Source organism: Drosophila albomicans, chromosome 2R, assembly GCF_009650485.2.
Source record: "Drosophila albomicans strain 15112-1751.03 chromosome 2R, ASM965048v2, whole genome shotgun sequence".
Lineage (NCBI taxonomy): Eukaryota > Metazoa > Arthropoda > Insecta > Diptera > Drosophilidae > Drosophila > Drosophila albomicans.
This window is the reverse complement of record NC_047631.2, coordinates 31,870,153-31,887,552: the sequence shown is the minus strand read 5'-3', so window position 1 is coordinate 31,887,552 and position 17,400 is coordinate 31,870,153. Positions and strand designations below refer to the sequence as shown.

The window sequence follows — 17,400 nt, the reverse complement described above, 5'->3', positions numbered from 1 at the left end:
AAACAGGAGGAGATGAAGGGAACTAGGAGGACTCTGAAGCTGCTGCTGCTGATGCTGCTGCTGCTGCTGGTGCTGGTAAGCCGAGCGTTAATAACAACGCTTATCTGTGGCATTAGTAGCGTACACAGCAATAGCAATAGCAATGACAACGGCAGCAGCGGCAGCTAAAAAAAAAAAGAAAAAGAAAATGCTGAAAAAAAGAAATGGAAAAAAAAGAAATGATAATGAAAAAGTGAAATAAAAGCGCAACAAGAGCGCTAACAGACAAACAGCCGAATAGCAAACAAAACAGAATTCAACACAAGAGATAGAGGATAAAGAAGAGAGACAGAGAGAGAGAGAGGCAGCTGAACAACTGCTTTTAGTAGAGGAAAGAGGAAATGGAGGCCAGAGAGAATGAGAGAGAGACAGAGAAGAGGTTCTACATAAGTAATTCAAGCTGCTGTTGCCGCTGCTGACGCTGCTGGCGTGACAACTTCAACTGACAGCCGCAGCGCAGCGCCATCATCCATTATCAGCAGTTGGCCATCTTAAAGTGCAGCAAAAACAACACAGGAAGCAGGACCAAAAAGCAGCAGAGGCAGCAGAGGCAGCAGAGGCAGCAACAAAAGCGCGCAGTTGGACAGCGGGCGGTCGCATAAAAAGCACAGCAAAAGAACAAAATGTCGCATTGTTTTAATGCATTTGGCGCAACGACGACGATGACGATGATGATGATGATGCTGCTGCTGCTGTTGGGCACACACTGCGTATGGGTAATATTGCAATGGGCAAACCACAGGGCCACAGCAAAAGTAAAGCCACATTACGTATACGCAACGTGCTACTTGCCGCTCGCATCGCCACCAGCACAACTCGATTGCCGCTGCAATTGTTGTTGCTGTTGCTGACTTTGTTTATGCGCCTCGCTGACTGCAGACTGGCCCGGCGAATCCTTAACTGTGAACGTCACATAGTAACGTTTATTGCTGTCCAACTTATCCGCTGGCAGTGAAATTAGTTGTTTACTCTTTCCGTGTGACAGCTCCAGTGCAACTTTGTGGCTGCATTTCCCCCCGCCCCCCAGCCCCCCGAAGCCCACGCCAATGTCAACTCCAACGCCGCCTCCGCCTCCGCTTCCACCTCCTGTGCGTCCGCTTGTGGCGCGTCCGCTGGTCAGTATTTTTGGCAGATAAAAACTGCTGACGCTGCCGGCTTTTTTATATGGTCCAAATCCAAACTTGGGCATCGTGTGGTGATTCATCATGGGAACTGCAGATACACACAGAGAGAGAGAAACCTCGAGTTAGATTAATGATCTTTGGCGATCAGCCTAATTAAGTGCATGCCATTTTTATGAGACTCGAGAGAGGAGTGAACGAGAGTGAGAGACATGTGTCAGGTGTCAGACGGTCAGCAAAACACTCTTTAAAATTGCAATAACAAACGAGAAAGAAAGCTACAGTTGCTTATGCTTTACTGTGAGGTACTCGGTACCCATTTTCAGTATAACTATATTCCTCATAAATACCATACTAACCTACAAAAATATACCAAAGGTAAAGATTTTAGTAAATCGATAATGTATGACATTTCAAATATACCATAAAGTACTGAAAACTTTACTAAGCATATCAATAATACTACATTGAAAATATACCATATAATACAAAATATACTGAGAGCTATATTTAGTATATCGATATTGCACTATATTCAAAATAAACCATATAGTACAAAATATACCGAAAAATGAATTTGGTATATCGATAATGTACGACATTTACACTGAAAGCTATACTTGACATACTAATAATGTACTACATTTAAAATATACCATAGATTACAAAATATACAGAGAGCTTTATTTTGTATATCAATATTTTACTAAATTTAAAATATACCATAGAGTACAAAATATACCGAAAGCTATATTTGGTATATCGATAATGTAAATACTACATTAAAAATATACTATTGGGTACAAAATTTACCGAAAACTATATTTGGTATATTTGTATTGTACTACATTGAAAATATACCATAAAGCACAAAATATACCGAAATGGTATATCGATAATGTAAATACTACATTGATACATTAATATATTATTGCGTAAAAAATTTGCCGAAAGCTATATTTGGTATATTTATATAGTACTAAATTCAAAATATACCAAGCACAAAAAATACTGAAATATGTAAATGTTATATCGATAATGTGTATGTAAAATATACTATAGATTATAAAATATTCGATATTGTTGGCTCGCAAATATGGCTTGCGGTATATTTTAGTATTTTTTTTTTTTGGTATGGTTTTAGAAAATAGTTTTAAAGAACTAAGGTCCGATTGCAGTTGGCGTTTTTTTACTATAGAAAATTATTTCTTGAAAAAGTTCTAAAGTTTTTATCTGATCGCATCCCAATTTTCAGACAGACGGACAGAAAGACAGATGGACATGGCTCTTATATACTTTATAGAGTCTGTTGCACTTCTCGCATATGTTTATAATACCCTTCTACCCTAGCGAGTAGCGGGTATAAAAAAGAAAGTACTGTAACATTTCAACTTGCATTCGCGAAAAAAGCCAATTGCCCAGTTGAGTGGGGTTGCTTCTGAGGCTAACGACTTAATATTTTTGTTGTTGCAACAAGAGAGTGAGAGACGCCTCAGCTGGGTTGAGGATTAAGCGCGTTTTCAGGCTGCGGATTAGTGTTGACTTGACTGTCTGTCTCGAGCATAAACAGCGCCACATTGAGGGTGGCTTGGCATAGAAATGAATGCGTTTTTAATTTGGCCTAAGCCGGACGCATCCTTTACAGCGGCACTGTAATAAAAGTTGAAAAGGCGTCCGAAAAAGCAGCAAAATATATATATTAATATATTTTTTCTGCTGCTGCTGCTCAGCTGCTTGGTCAAATGAATAAACTGCTCGTAATTAGGATTTATTTTAATGCTGTCGGCGCATTTGGCGCCCACGCGTTTTCAGTTTGTGTGTTGCTTTGAATTCCGCTTGACCCACTCAACAAAGAATACAGCAGCAGCAAAAAAAAAAACAAGTAAGAAAGTTACAGTCGAGTGTGCTCGACTGTGAGATACCCGCTACCCATTATTGTATATACCAAAATTCGCAACTCTAGCTTTAAAATTAGGCTTGTAATTCGATTTCTATGATTTGCGGGGGCGGAAGTGGGCGTGGCAAAAATTTGAAACAAACTTAATCTGCGTGCAAACATAACAAATGCTGTCAAAAAAAATTATAGCTCTATCTCTTATAGTCTCTGAGATCCAGTGTTTCATATGGACGGACGGACAGACGGACATGGCTATATCGTCTCGGCTGTTGACGCTGATCTAGAATATATATACTTTATAGGGTCGGAGATGCCTCCTTCTACCTGTTACACACATTTCCTGCCGGCACAAAGTTATAATACCCTTCTACACTATGGGTAGCGGGTATAAAAAGAAAGATGGCAACAACTCGTTTGGCCAGCTACTGTTGCTGTTGCTGTTAGTGTTGCTGGTGCCATTTTTCACGCTTTCAAAGAGCCGCTTAGGGGCTTAGCATTGGCCTCTCTGACTTACTATACGCGGCACACGGAATCCCGGTGTAGGCGTGAGCTGCATGAAGACAACGATGCGTCTTTGTCGTGCACTGCAGCGCCTTCTCATACGCATTGTAGTCGGGGCTAAGACGTCGCTCGGCCTGTCAGAAGAAGAAGAGAAAGAGTGAGAGCTCAAAGTATTGCTAGTTAGGTTATGCTTACCTCCTCGTAGACCTCGTTGATGTTCTGAAAGTTGTTCGTGCCCGGCTTCTGCAGTCCCTTGAGCGTCTCGTAGAGAAACAACTCAAAATTCTTGAACGTATACTCGCTGAAATTGTATCGCCTCAGCCTTGTGCCAGTTTCACCGCCGAGCAACACACACGATTTGTGATAGTCGTCAACGGCTCGCTTCACCAGCACCGATTCGTTCAGTTTGTTCGAGCGTATCTGCAGCGACTTGAGCTCCAACAGATGCTGAAAGATCTTGCGCTCCATGTAGTATCTGAAGGAGGAGGAGGGAAGCATAAAAAAGACGCAAGTAATAGATGAATTTGTATTGGTCGTCATGACAACGCATGCCACAAAAGAAAAGCGCAGCATTGTTCTCATTCTTCCGGCTTCGCTTTCCCAGTCTGTCTGTCTGTCTGTCCGTCTGTCTGTCTGCTGTCTCTTCAGTCGTCTATCGTCTGATGTTTTTCTGCCATCTCATCATCATCATCAAGAGCTCGAGCTTTGCGAAGCCCGCGCATAAAATAAATGTTTGCAAATGTACGTAAATTGTCATTTTGATATTTCGCGAGGCAAACAAAAGGCCGTGCGCCCGCTGTGACCCCTCCTCCCCACGCAGCATCATCCTTCCTTCCCCCTCCAGAGGGTTAACAACGTTTGCTCCACCCGCACAATGCGCACAATGCGCGAAGCGCAATAAAAGGCATCATGTTATTAAAATTTCAAAAATACTAAAGTGCGTGCGCGCAAAAAAATTCTATTAATAATTGAGAGAGCACATAAAGGCAGAGAGAGAGAGAGAGTGAGTGGGAGAGCGAAGCGAGTTTGCTAGCGAGTCAAATTAAAGCCGAGCGAAAAGCCATGGCATAAAATCTAATTGAAAATTTTATTAAAAACTAAGCAAATATTGAAATGACGCCGCTGACTGGTTGGTTGGCTTTTGGCAACATTCGAGCAGCAGATTTCAAATTTCAGATTTCGGCTTTAAGATGCCTTTTTAAAGGCACTTGAAACTTTGTTCGTTTGGCAAATCAACTGCGGCTTCTAAGCTGAGCAAATTTGTCGAGTGCACTTCGCAACGTTGAGCAGCGCGCTCAAATTGTTAATGCAGCAGCAAAGGATGGAGAGGGGAGCGAGAGGGGAGAGGGGAAGCGATGGTTGGCAGGCAGTTTATGCTTGACACTGTTCGCCACTTGGCTGCACGGCAAAATTATGCGAAACAATTTGACTTTGAAACAAAAACGACAACGAAAAAAAAGAGGAATAGAAAGGCACAAAAAGCCGCACAGCAATTGGCCAAATAATGAGCAAGGTAAAAGGGGTTGGAAGGGGGAAAAAATGAAGGAGGTAAAGGTAAACGCAAAGTGCTGCTTGCAGCGTTAAAACTGCGTAACAAATTGCCCCTTCTGGGTGCTCTCTGGAATCTCTTGCAAAAACCGCAGCTACTTGGGCTTGAATCTCTCTTCCGCTTGTTTAGCCGCCTGCCATCTCTTTGGGCCATCTTCAACTACAACTACAGCTACAACTACATCTCTATCTGAGATGCTGATGCATCTGCATTCCCATTGGCCATCGGCCATCATCATCTCTATCCGCAGCTCTCTAACTGTGGCTTGTTTGCCGAAGCGCTTTTCAATTTTACGCCTCGCTTTGGCTTCACTCAGCTGCATCTCTCCTCTCCCCTCTCCTCTTCTCTGCTCTCTGCAGCCTTGGCCAACGCTCGCCACTTTCAGCCAGCGCAAATAGTTTTTGCAATAGTGTCCTTGGCACATTTTTTTTATTGCTATTTTTTCTCTCTCTTTTTCTCTGTTGCTGCTGCTGCTGATTTCCGTTTCCGTTTTACGTTCGCTTAGCACAACTTTCATTGCATTTTCTTGCTGCGCGTTGATTTTGTGTGCTACATTTTTCAGTGACCGACTCACTGTCACGCCCACGCCCACACCCACGCCTCTTCCTTCCCTGCCTCCACTTCCCCTTCACTCTGCGACTCTGCCGCCGACGGCATCCTGTTTGTGACACAAATGTGACAAGCAAAAAGTGCGCGTTGCACCAAAGTGGATGGAGTGGAAACACGGCCCGAAAACCGGGTGAAGAAGGCAGAGGCAGGGGGGGCGGGGACTGTTGACAACGTCGCCATGGCGAGTGACAACGAAATGCAAAGAAATTAAGCGCTCCACAAGCTGCACTAACAAATGCAACTGTTGCAACAACAACAACATCGCTTTTGCCTGCCAGCAATTTGCAATGCATAAACAACAAAAGCAAACAAAAATGCAAACGATTTAAGAAACCTTCGGCTGACACACACATACAAACACACACACACACTCCAGGCACATATTTGCGCACTTTGTTGCATTCTATATTTTAGCCAGAGGCAACGTTGAGGCTGCTTTGACGATTCGCATCGACACAAAAAGCCGCTCAAAATTCGTCGCACTTTTTTTTCGGGGCCAAAAGTTTCTCGCCTCATTTTTCATCGAAGCGCCAAACTTCCTGAGGCTGCAGCTCAAAAGTTTCAAGAGCGCAGCTTAAAAAGCTGAGCAAGTTAAAGTCACAGAGAAAGAGATGGCGAGAGAAAGAGAGAGAGAGAGAGATAGAAGTAAAGGCTGGGCACATTAGCTGACAAAGTGGTTTTGGGTGTAGAATATTTATTAAATATGTGCTGGAAAATAGTAATCCATAAATACGTTTTGGCCTAATAGACTCACGTTTGGCAAACTGGCAAGCAGCAGATAATCCGCAAGGACATCACACACACACACACATTCAAACACATACACACACACATTTACAGAGGACAAAGTGAGGCAAAGCGAAAGTTGGACGACGGCAAAAACGAAATCCAAATATTTAACAATGTCAATTACGTGAGCGCACATTATAAATCCCAAATCTCAAATCTCACCTGTGCTGCTGGGACACACAGAGAGAGAGAGAGAGAGGGGGAGAGAGAGCGAAAGAGAGAGCAGGCCTTGCTCTGGCAAGTTATTTGTTTAATTTATGCGTCAGATAAAATTTTAATCTGTTCAGAGCCGTAGCGAAAAAGCAAAATAAAGTTGCCACAACAGCAACAAGCAAAAATAAAATGCGAAATAAAAAAGGAAAATAAACAAACATGCCACTGATATAAATAAAATTCTCTATTTACACACTTTTCATGGTGCAGCAGTCAGAAGCTAGCCAAGAGAGTATTCTACCGGGTGCTTTAGATTTGCAGCTGCTTCTCTACATTTATATACTTTTACTTTTCGTGTTTTTTTTCCCTCTCTCGCTTTTTTTTGTTGGTTCTCCCACAACCCAGAGGCTGAAGCTGAAGCTGAAGCGAGTTCGGCCCCGAGTGGATTTCGTTTGGATTTTTATGTATTTTACAAGAATTAATTGACTCACACTCAGTGTCGACAAAAAAAAACGATTTCGTTACAGTTGGCAAAGGAAGACTTTGCCGCCTTGTTTGTCTTGGCGCACATTGCGTATACGCATTGCGTATTTGCATTGGCTTCCTTACACGTCCTTTTTTTTGGTTGGGATGGAGCTCAGCTTATGCAAACCGAGTGAACGGCCCCGTCGCGTAAATATTTTCATTAGTCAAGTGAAAAATGTATTATTTATTTTTTATTTATGAATTTTGTTTCCTTTTCCCCTCCTCCTTTACTTCGTTCGTTTGCTTTGGCTTGGTAAATTTATTCATAGCCCGGGGCGCAGATTACGAAAATTAATAAAAGTGTGCTTACTGCAAATTTAATTAAGTTTTGCCAAGTTTCTAGCGTGGCCTATGCAAATCCTTTAATTACCAAATACAATTGACTTAATACTTGCAGTTCGCTTGAACTTGAACTCTAATCCCGGCAGGCTTAAAATGGCAAACACAAATTTAGAATGGGGAAATTGTTTAAGATTGTTCAACTAAAGTTGTAGTTCTGCGTTTAATACCTTCGCATCGCAAGGATATCCGCAACAAGGTCGTTAAAACAAATGCCAATTGTCTAACTGTGTTTGCTTGTCGCTTGTCACCCTTCGTCTTCGTCTTTGCTTCAAGATTCACCCGCTAATCTCCGCTAATTCCACTTACAATTAGTATTAGCGCCTTGTTAATGTTCGCCTGCCTCAACTCAACTCGACGTCGCGACTGCAAGCTGCGTCCTATTTTCATATTTTGCGCCAGCTTTTGCATAAACAAAACACTTACCGCAGGTGGTCGTTGGTCGTGGGTTGGGTTGGGCTGGGCTGGAGACCTTGCCACTTAATTAAAATGCGCAACTCTTTGCCGGAAATGAGCATTTCAGCTAATGACAACACACAGTCAAAGGGATGGGCAGAAGCGCACAGATTTTGCTGCCGTTCCGTATAAATTAAAATAAATCAGCAATCAGAAACAAACATCTCGCTAAAGGTTTTTAAAGCCAAGCCTCTCTCTCTGACTAAAAATACACTTTCAGCTTAAGCTCAGAAATTTGTTTCGCATTGTTAATTTGCAACAGCAATAAATAAAATCCATCCGCGCTATTGTTATTCATTTTCATATAATGCAATTTAGATTGTTTCTCTGCACTGATTTAAATTGATTTGCGTTATTGAAAAATTGAATTTCATTGTTCAAAAACAACTTAATTATCGCCCCAGCAAATTATTATATTAATAATAATAAATAACGCTTCGACAATTGTTTGTTTCTTCTACGCATATTCGCACATCCGGCCAGCGAAAGTGTGTGTGTGGAGAAAGGTGAAATGGAGAATGGGGAGGGGGGGAGTGAAAACTCGTAATAGCATCCGTTGCGGATGCGTTTATCAACGCAAACATCTCTGGCCAACTATGAATTAATTAAAAGCGCGAAAATATTTAATTGAAAAATAATCAATATTATTGACTATTAATTAATAATGTATCTCATAAACCAAGGACAGACTGTATAAATATTTAAAGCAAGCGAAAGTGCTTTTTTCGCACACTGCTTGCTTTTTGCTTAGCCTTAGGCAATTGATCTGCTTAAGAGTGAGAAGGAAGGCACTGCTTGAATTTGCTTAGGCAGTTGATCTGGAAAAAAGTGAGAAGTAGAGCACTGCTTCGATATGCCCTAGTGTGAGCCAGTCTTCTGCGCTCAAGCAGTGCAACAGTGCAAACAAGCAGTTTAGCAATGTATGTGCAACAGTCACGTCTGCTTCAATGTGAACAGCTGTTATAAACTGCCCAAGCCACACATTCTGAAGTGCTCTACATACATATTTCTTGGCTCATTAATTGCCAGACAGCTGTCAACCGCTCTTGATTGTGATCGCTGTGTGTTAGTGGCTACAGTAGTGGCTAGAATTGCGTGGCATACTCATTAATAATGCGTGCATTTGACAGACGACTGAGAAGTTAATTTCAAGTACTGCAGCAAGCAGCTCAAGGCAGACAAAAGCTAGTTGGTATAAACATAAGGCTATTCAAAATGTATTTAATATTAATTGTTATTATTAGTTATTCATTCCTATTTATTGCTTTTGGCCGTAGGAAAATGATCTGGAATAGAGTGAGGAGAGCACGTCTTCGATATGCCCAAGTGTGAACCAGTCTTCTGCGGTCAAGCAGTGCAAACTTTTTAATCAAGCAGTTCAGCTATGTATATGCAACAGTCACGTCTGCTTCAATGTGAACAGCTTTTACGAACTGCCCAAGCCACACATTCTGAAGTGCTCTACATACATATTTCTTGGCTCATTAATTGCCGGACAGCTGTCAACCGCTCTTGATTGTGATCGCTGTGTGTTAGTGGCCACAGTAGTGGCTAGAATAGCGTGGCATACTCATTAATAACGCGTGCATTTGACAGTCGACTGAGAAGCTAATTTCAAGTACCGCAGCAAACAGCTCAAGGCGGACAAAAGCTAGTTGGTATAAACATAAGGCTATTAAAAATGTATTTAATATTAATTGTTATTATTAGTTATTCATTCCTATTTATTGCTTTATCCTTATGCTCTAACAATGATTATTGTTTAGCATTTAGCATTTATTACATCAGATTAAAATTCATATCCTAGATTGCAATCACAATTGCCATTGTCTTCAGCTGAGAGCACAGAAATGGCTCAATTAAGAACTTTTATTAATTGATATCCCTTTTGTGTGTTGTTGGCAAACTGTTTGCCCCCTCCGGCCACTCAATGTAGATGATAATGGCTAGCACTTGGTACAATTGCGGTTAAAGCTAAGGGTATTTCTGGGAGGGGTTGCATGAGGGGGTCATCGTTAATGCCCAAGTACATGGCGAATGGACATTAATGCCACGTTTATTGCCTTTAACCGCATTATGATAACTTTAAAGCGCGCGTATTTTTATGGCAAGCGGAAGCTGGCCAATTTATTTGTTGACCGGGCCGCCAACAACAACAGCAACAATGGCGCCATGTTAAAAAATGAGAAATGTTGCCAAGGCTATTAAGTGCCCAACTAAATTAACTTTAAGGCGGCCCAACACAATTCAGCTCAATTCGCAGAGACGCGACGCAGTGGCCGCCACTTTGATTATATTACAGAGAGCGACGTCAGCTGCGAGGATTGCGGTGGCTTTTGGCGGTGGCGGCTGCCCAGGGGCAGCGTGCGTGATATAATGCGAATTCAGGATGAATGCTCCGACGGCTCTGGGACATTCAAGTTGATTAAAATCAAGCATCAAGTAAATAAATCTACGGCCAGACCTCGAGTCGAGGGAGGGAGCGAAGTGAGGAGGAAAAGTAAGGTAAGGAAGCGGCGAGGAACTGGGCAAATCAACAGCGCGCCGTGGTGATTAATTTAAGTGAATGAATCTTGGTCATTGGCCACTTAAACGCTGAGGAATCAGTTACCGGCAATCTGCCACACTTACCTGCGTATATTGCGCTGTATGGAACGTGTCACGGCGCCCATATCACACGCTCCCTTATCCCCCGGCTTGCGATTCTCCAGCCGACTACTGCACGACCTGCCATCAAGTGTGGCATAAATGGGACGACGCGGCATCGCTGTGTGCGAACTCCGCGGCGTGGGAATCTTGGTGCGTTCCGCACGCGGACTTGGCTCGAAGCCCGAGTCCTGATCCTTACTCGTGGTAGCCAAGCCGGCGGCATTGCTGCTGTCCCGCGACTCTTGCGCATGCTTCCAATTGCTGCGCGTCTTGGCGCCGCTGCGCACGCGTTTCTTCAGCCGTCGCTTCCTTCCATTCGAGAGTCCATCATAGCCAGTCACATCGCTAGTCACAGCAATTTCTCCAGCATCTCCTGCCACTCCATGACGATTGCCGCTGCTAAGGAAGCGACGCAAGGCGCTGTCATGCTCTGGGTCAATGCCACCGTCATCATCATCGCCCTCGTCGTACTCCTCGTAATCGTACTCTCCTTTATCCAACTCCGAGGCACTGGGCAACTTCGAGCTGCCGTTGCCATCGTGCATCACTTGAAACACTTGACTGTTGCTGGCAAAGTCCAGCTCTTTGGGACGCGGCGAATCCTCCAACTCGCCCATCGATTCATCGCTCTTGAGTACCGTGAAGCTGGATTTGCGCTCCGGTTCGTTGGCGTTATTATTGTTGGTTGTTGCGGAGGGGGCAACAGTTGCTGAGGGTTCATCATCAGCCGAATCCGAGGGCAGCAGCGTAAAGGAGCGTCTAGATTCCTGTTCGCGTTGTGGTTGCTGTGGAGGCTGAGGCTGAGACTTAGGAAGTTGCTGCTGCTGTTGTTGCTGTTGCTGTGGCTGAGTCACAGGCTGTGGCTGTGGCTGCTGCTGCTGCTGTGGTTGGGGCTGTGCGGCTGGCGGCTTTTGCTGTGGATTTTTGGGCTCAGTCTGCGGTTTCGATGGCGTTGGGTTCGAGGTCGACGTCGTCGGCGTCGTTTTCGGTGTTGGGGCAACTTTCGACTCACTCACTTTGGGCTCAGCTGGCAGCTGCACTGGTTTTTCAGCCTCAACGGGCAGCTGCTTCTCTGTTGGTTGCTGCTGCTGTGGTTGCTCGGCTGTTGCTGGCTTAGCAACCGAGGGTGTGGGTGTGGCAGTGGGCGTGGGCGCGGCAGCAACAACTGTTTCAGCAGCAACAACTTCGGGCTTAACTGCCTCTTCAGTGGCAGGAGGCTCTTTAGCTGGCTCGGGTTGCTCCTTGACTGAAGCATCATCGGTGGAGCTCTTGGACTCGCTGCTCAACGCGGTGGCAGCAATTTTGATCATCTGTTCGACTTCATTGGACACCAATTTGGTATCTTCTTCACTCAGCTCCTGCTTTGCATCTGGGGATTCTTCTGCAGCATCGTGATGCACATCGACTTGGGTAACCACAGACTTGGCTGCCTCCTGTTCCTCATCAGTTAGCTCCACAGCATTGGTCTCTGCTACCTTTAGACTTTCGGGAGCTGGTTCAGCTGGCTTCTCGCTTTTGGCGCTTTGCGGCGGCGATTTGATAAAGGTGCCTTCCTTAACAGTTGTTGAAGGAATTGCTGCTGGAGTTGCTGCTTCACTTGCAGCTGGAGTTGGAGTTGCAGCTGAGGTTGCTGGCGGAGTTGCTGCTGTGGTTGCTGGTGCAATTGCAGCTGTTGTTGCAGTTGCAATCTGCCCTTTGTCTTCACTAGACTCCTTAGCTATTTCCACCTTCTTAGACTCTTCTGCTGACTTCTTGTCCTGCTTTTCCCCTTCGCTGTGCTCCTCCTCTTCGCTATCCCCCAACTTCTCGGACTTACAACGACGCGTGGAAACTGTACGCTTGCGTTGCACCACGCGCTGTTTCTGTCGCTTGTGATAGCAACAATTCTCACAGGAATCTTCCTCCTCATCTTCATCCTCATCGTTGTCGCAATCACTTGTGCTCGCATAGCGCTCTCTTGACTTGCGACGCCTGATCTCAATGTTGCTCTTGGAGCGACAAATGTCGCTGCACTTCTCGTGCTTGTTCTCGCCACAACTGTTTGTGCGTCGTCGAAGCTGGCGACGTTTGTGACGTCGGCAAATGTGCTGCAATCGCTGCTCCTTGCGATACGATTGCTCCGTGCAGCTGCAATCATCTCCCTCGCCCTCCTCTTCAGCCTGCTCTGCGTTACCATCGGAGTCTGTGCGCTTGAGATACACAACATACTTCTTGGAGCTACGCAGATCGTGCACTTCCTCCTTCTCCACGTACTTCAAGGGACGCACAGGATCCGCTGCAGCGCCTTCATGAAACGGATTCCCACGACGTGCTGCCAAACGCAATTTGCTCGATGGCTGCCCGCCATGCGACTGCAGAAACTTGGCCGTGGAGCGATGTCCACGCTGCAAAGCACAATCCAAAGGAGTCAAAACAATGCCACGCGAATTCCTGTATAAAGCATTCACATCGCCGCCATAGTCAAGCAACAACTTGCACATGTCCGTGTAATCGTTGGCCGCCGAAATGTGCAGCAAACTGCGTCCATCGTTGCTGGTGGTGTTCACCTGTTTGGGTCGCTGCACCAACAGCCACTCGAGCAACTCGCGACGCCCCGAGGCAGCTGCCTCATGCAGCGGAAGATCTCCTTTGGCATTGCGCAGCCACAAATTCGCACCGCGTTCTTTAAGTAACTTCAGCGTTTCAAATTGTCCCTTCGAGCAACCGCAATGCGCCGGCGTGCGTCCTTTTCGATCCTGACGATTGGGATCCGCCTCTAAGTCGAGGAGACGCGCTGTGGCATCCGCATGACCCAAGGTAACAGCATAATGCAAAGCTGTGCAGCCATTCGAGTCAATGAGATCTGTGGGAGCTCCGCACAAGCTGATCAACGTGTCAATGCACTCGGTGTGGCCACGCGAAGCAGCGCAGTGCAGAGCAGTCAAGCCATCTCTGTGGAGAAAAAAGAAAGGAGTTAAATAAGAAAGCAAGTGATTAACTTCTGTGCCACCCACTTATCGCAACTCTCCACGCGAGCTCCTGCTTTCACCAGCGCAATGACAGCCTTGGCTGACCCAGCGGAGGCGGCCCAGAGGAGTGGCTGTCGTCCATCCTTGTCCTGGACATCGACACTGGTCTGTGGATGGGACAAGAGTATGCCAAGAATTTCGAGCGCCAGCTTGCTGGAATTGGAGTTCGACTGCAGTTTGCTGTCGTAGCTGGCGCCGCACATTTGTGCCGCATAGTGAAGCGGCGTGCCGCCATTCACATCGGGCTTGGCCACACTGGCACCAGCTGCCAGCACAGCCCGCAATGCCTCAATTTCGCCACACACTACACAGAGAGAGAGAGAGATAGAGAGTTATTTGAGTAAAGAGTTGAACTCTTTTTTTTTGCTGTATTTTACCCGTTGCCCAGTGCACCACGGAGTGACCTTCATTGTCCACCGCATTCACATCGGCTTTGTTCGCTAGCAGCAAATTGACCATCGCCAAGTTGCCCTGAATAACAGCCAAGTGAAGCGGCGTGAAGCCATCCTCATCGGCCGACTCGAGCAGCTCGGGAGCTGCTATCGCAATGCTTGCCGCCGCCACGAGGTCGCGCGTCTGCTCCAAGTCCTGCGCCGCACAATAATGCAGCGCGTTGCGGTTGCTACGGTCACGTTGCCGCAGCAATTGGGGCTGCAAAAACGAACACAAGAAAAAAAAAACAGAGAGTGAGAGGAATGAAATAGTAGAAAAATACTAAATGGAAATGCAAGTGGATGTAGATATAGAAATGTGAAAGGAATGCACTTTATTGAGAGATCCCAGTTTTCACACGCTTATGACAGAGTTATGCTTATGCCATCCATTTAAAGTTTAGTGCTTTTATGCATTAATATTTGTTGTCCTGGTTTACCAAATATGTTCGAGTCACTTTCGAAATTCCAATTATTTCATTTAGAAATGAAATTGCCTTTTAAAATTCCATATATTTTTAATTATATTCATTTATAAATGGTTTGAAATTAAAATCCTGTTGATCGCATGCAAAATATGCTGTCCGAATTATTTGCAAATATTCATCAAACACAAATATATTGATTATTATTTGACCAAGTGTGATGCGAATGAATACGGTCATATCATTGGCAGATTTATTATATAATCAAATGAAGCCAATTGACCATTTACCATTTACTGTGGAAACATAAAATTCTTTTAAGTTTACCAAATACTTTGGTTAACAATTGTATTATAGCAGGCAGTTTGAGGTCATAGTTTCTTTGGCTTTTAAATTGCACTCTGTGGTACATTTTGTATGAAGTACGACATCAATATACCGAATATAGATATTAGTATCTGGTATATTTTGCACGCCAGGGTATATTTTGAATGTAGTACCATATCAATATACCAAATATAGCCTTTAGTATATTTTAGTATTTTGTGGTATATTATGTTGGTATATTTTAAGTATAATACCGCACTGCCGTGCAATAGTATATCAATATATCAAATAAAGCGTTTAGTATATTTTTGTATTTGCGGTATATAATGTTGGTATATTTTAAGTACCGCAATACCACAGTGCTTGAAAGGATATATCGATATACCAAATATATCCTAAAGTATATTTCAGTATTTTTGTGGTATATTAATTTGGTATATTTTAAGTATAATACTGCTTTGTTGTGCTGTGCATTTTCAAAGTAATAGTATATCAATATATTCAATAAAGCATTTAGTATATGTTTGTATTTGCGGTATATTATGTTGGTATATTTTAAGTACCGCAATACCACAGGGCTTGAGAGGATATATCGATATACCAAATATATCCTAAAGTATATTTCAGTATTTTTGTGGTATTTATTTGGTATATTTTAAGAACTATAATAATAATTTAATAATGAGTTACCGAAATTGTTGTATTAAGGCTTAACTCACTATTGAAATTTGCAAATAAATTATATCTAATAAAACTATAAAGCACAATAAACAATACAACGCTGCCGGCGTTCGGCAATCTGTCAGCTTAAACAAACTTCAAACGCGCTGCAATCGATCACGCGTTTTCCAATGCGCGCCTCAAAGTATGCAATAATAATTCAATGCATGCGCTGGCGGCTAAAGAGACGACGAGCAGCAACAGCAACAACAACGAACAGCGAACAGCATCCACAACAAGGACAGACGTAATGCAAAATGCGAAACGATTAATAAACTAATTAAAACGTCATTTGCATTTTACAGCGAAACTGTTTAATAAATTGTGGGATTATTAATTGCGTATGTGTTGCTCCCCCCCGCTGTCTCCGCTGCGTCTCCCGCTGACCCTTTCAGGCAACAGCAACAACAAATGCGAATCGAAATCGTGCTTGTTGGAAGACATACTTTAATTACACTCAAATGTTTTTTTTTGTATTTATTTGGCTTGTGTTGTTTTTTCCACATTTATTTCTCGGTTTCTTGTTTTTAATTTTTTTTTTGCAATTAATTTATGTTAATATTTATTCAAATGTGCGATGTATGCATTGCCCCAACCAGTTGATGTTGTCAATGTTGTTGTTTTCGGTATGGAGAAAGCAGCGTAGCGTATGTAATTAAATAATTTATATTTCACAAAATTCACAACAACACTGACGACGAGAACGACGACGAGAAGGAGTTTCGAGTGCAACATGTTAAATAGCAGCTTAACAATTAATAATTGAACATATTTTCGCGTTAATCACGTGAAAATTGTGATAGGTATAAATAATTGAAAATTACTTTTCATTTGCGGCCCGCCTGCGGCCGTTGCTTGTTAGTAACTAAAGCAACAATGGCCACAACGCCGCAACGGGCCAGCAACGACAACGACAACAAAAACAAACATAAACAAACAGCGTTTATTTTTTTTTTGGCGTCGCTTTGGAAAGTGCAAGTGCCGCATTTTACGTTTGCCGGTTGCGATTGGCAACGCGCCTTCGCTGGCAACGTGGTGAATTTTTGCCACTATCGAGGTGTGTATTATAAACTTCCCCTTTCCCTCCCTTCTTCTTCTTCTACCAGATTCACATGGGCCATTTTGGCGCGCAGCACAACATCAAACTCCAGCGTGTTGGCGAACATCTTAACGAGCCCGTTGCAAAAGCGTTTTGCCGCGTTCGCCGTTTTGCGCGTGTCAAAACATGTCAAGTGCTGAAAAAATACTGTCGCCACCATCGAGGAACTATGCTAAAACTTTACGCTGCCTGCAAAGTTCGCAATGCGACGACGACAACAACAACAACAACGAATACTACTAAGACGATGAGTGTGGCACGCAAACCCAAAAATGTTATACCAAAAATGTTTGCCAAATTGTCGGAATCAGCGCCATTTTATACGTGCAGCAGGACGATATTGGGTCTAAGGCCATGCTTCGATGACGCTGACGAAACCCAGTTCCACTTTCACTCCACAGCTAAAGGATACAACCAGAGAGACAGAGAGAGAGAGAGAGAGTACACTCGTAATTCAAGCATATCAAAAAGTTATCTATGACAAGGAATGCTTCAGTTTTGCCAAGAAACATGGCAATTGAAGGTAATGTTGAAGACTGTTTGAATGGGTTTAGTACTTGGTAAAAATATTAATGAATTGCTGGCATTGGTAGTGCATAAAAGTCATATGGAGTAGGATAACATAACTTCAAAACAGGGTTATGAAAAGGTTGAATATGAATGTCAAAGAAAGCTTTGCTTTAGTTATTCAACATAAAGTTGGAACAAAGGAATTTCTATAATTCTAAACATGTTGTTTGACAACTACTCCATAATGTAGCAT

At 43.6% G+C, this 17,400-nt stretch overlaps 1 protein-coding gene across 1 annotated transcript; it reads right to left on the bottom strand.

Moving 5' to 3' along the window:
* Nucleotides 1-631: 631 nt before the first annotated feature.
* On the bottom strand, nt 632-16,704 carry LOC117574452 (ankycorbin). Its single transcript, XM_034258289.2, has 9 exons — nt 16,642-16,704; nt 14,013-14,286; nt 13,621-13,939; nt 12,250-13,558; nt 11,482-12,180; nt 10,610-11,421; nt 3,754-4,033; nt 3,572-3,692; nt 632-1,251 (listed from the first exon to the last, which is right to left on the bottom strand). Exons 1-9 carry the CDS (start codon nt 16,702-16,704, stop codon nt 824-826), a joined length of 4,305 nt encoding a protein of 1,434 aa, XP_034114180.1. The 3' UTR covers nt 632-823.
* Nucleotides 16,705-17,400: the final 696 nt, after the last annotated feature.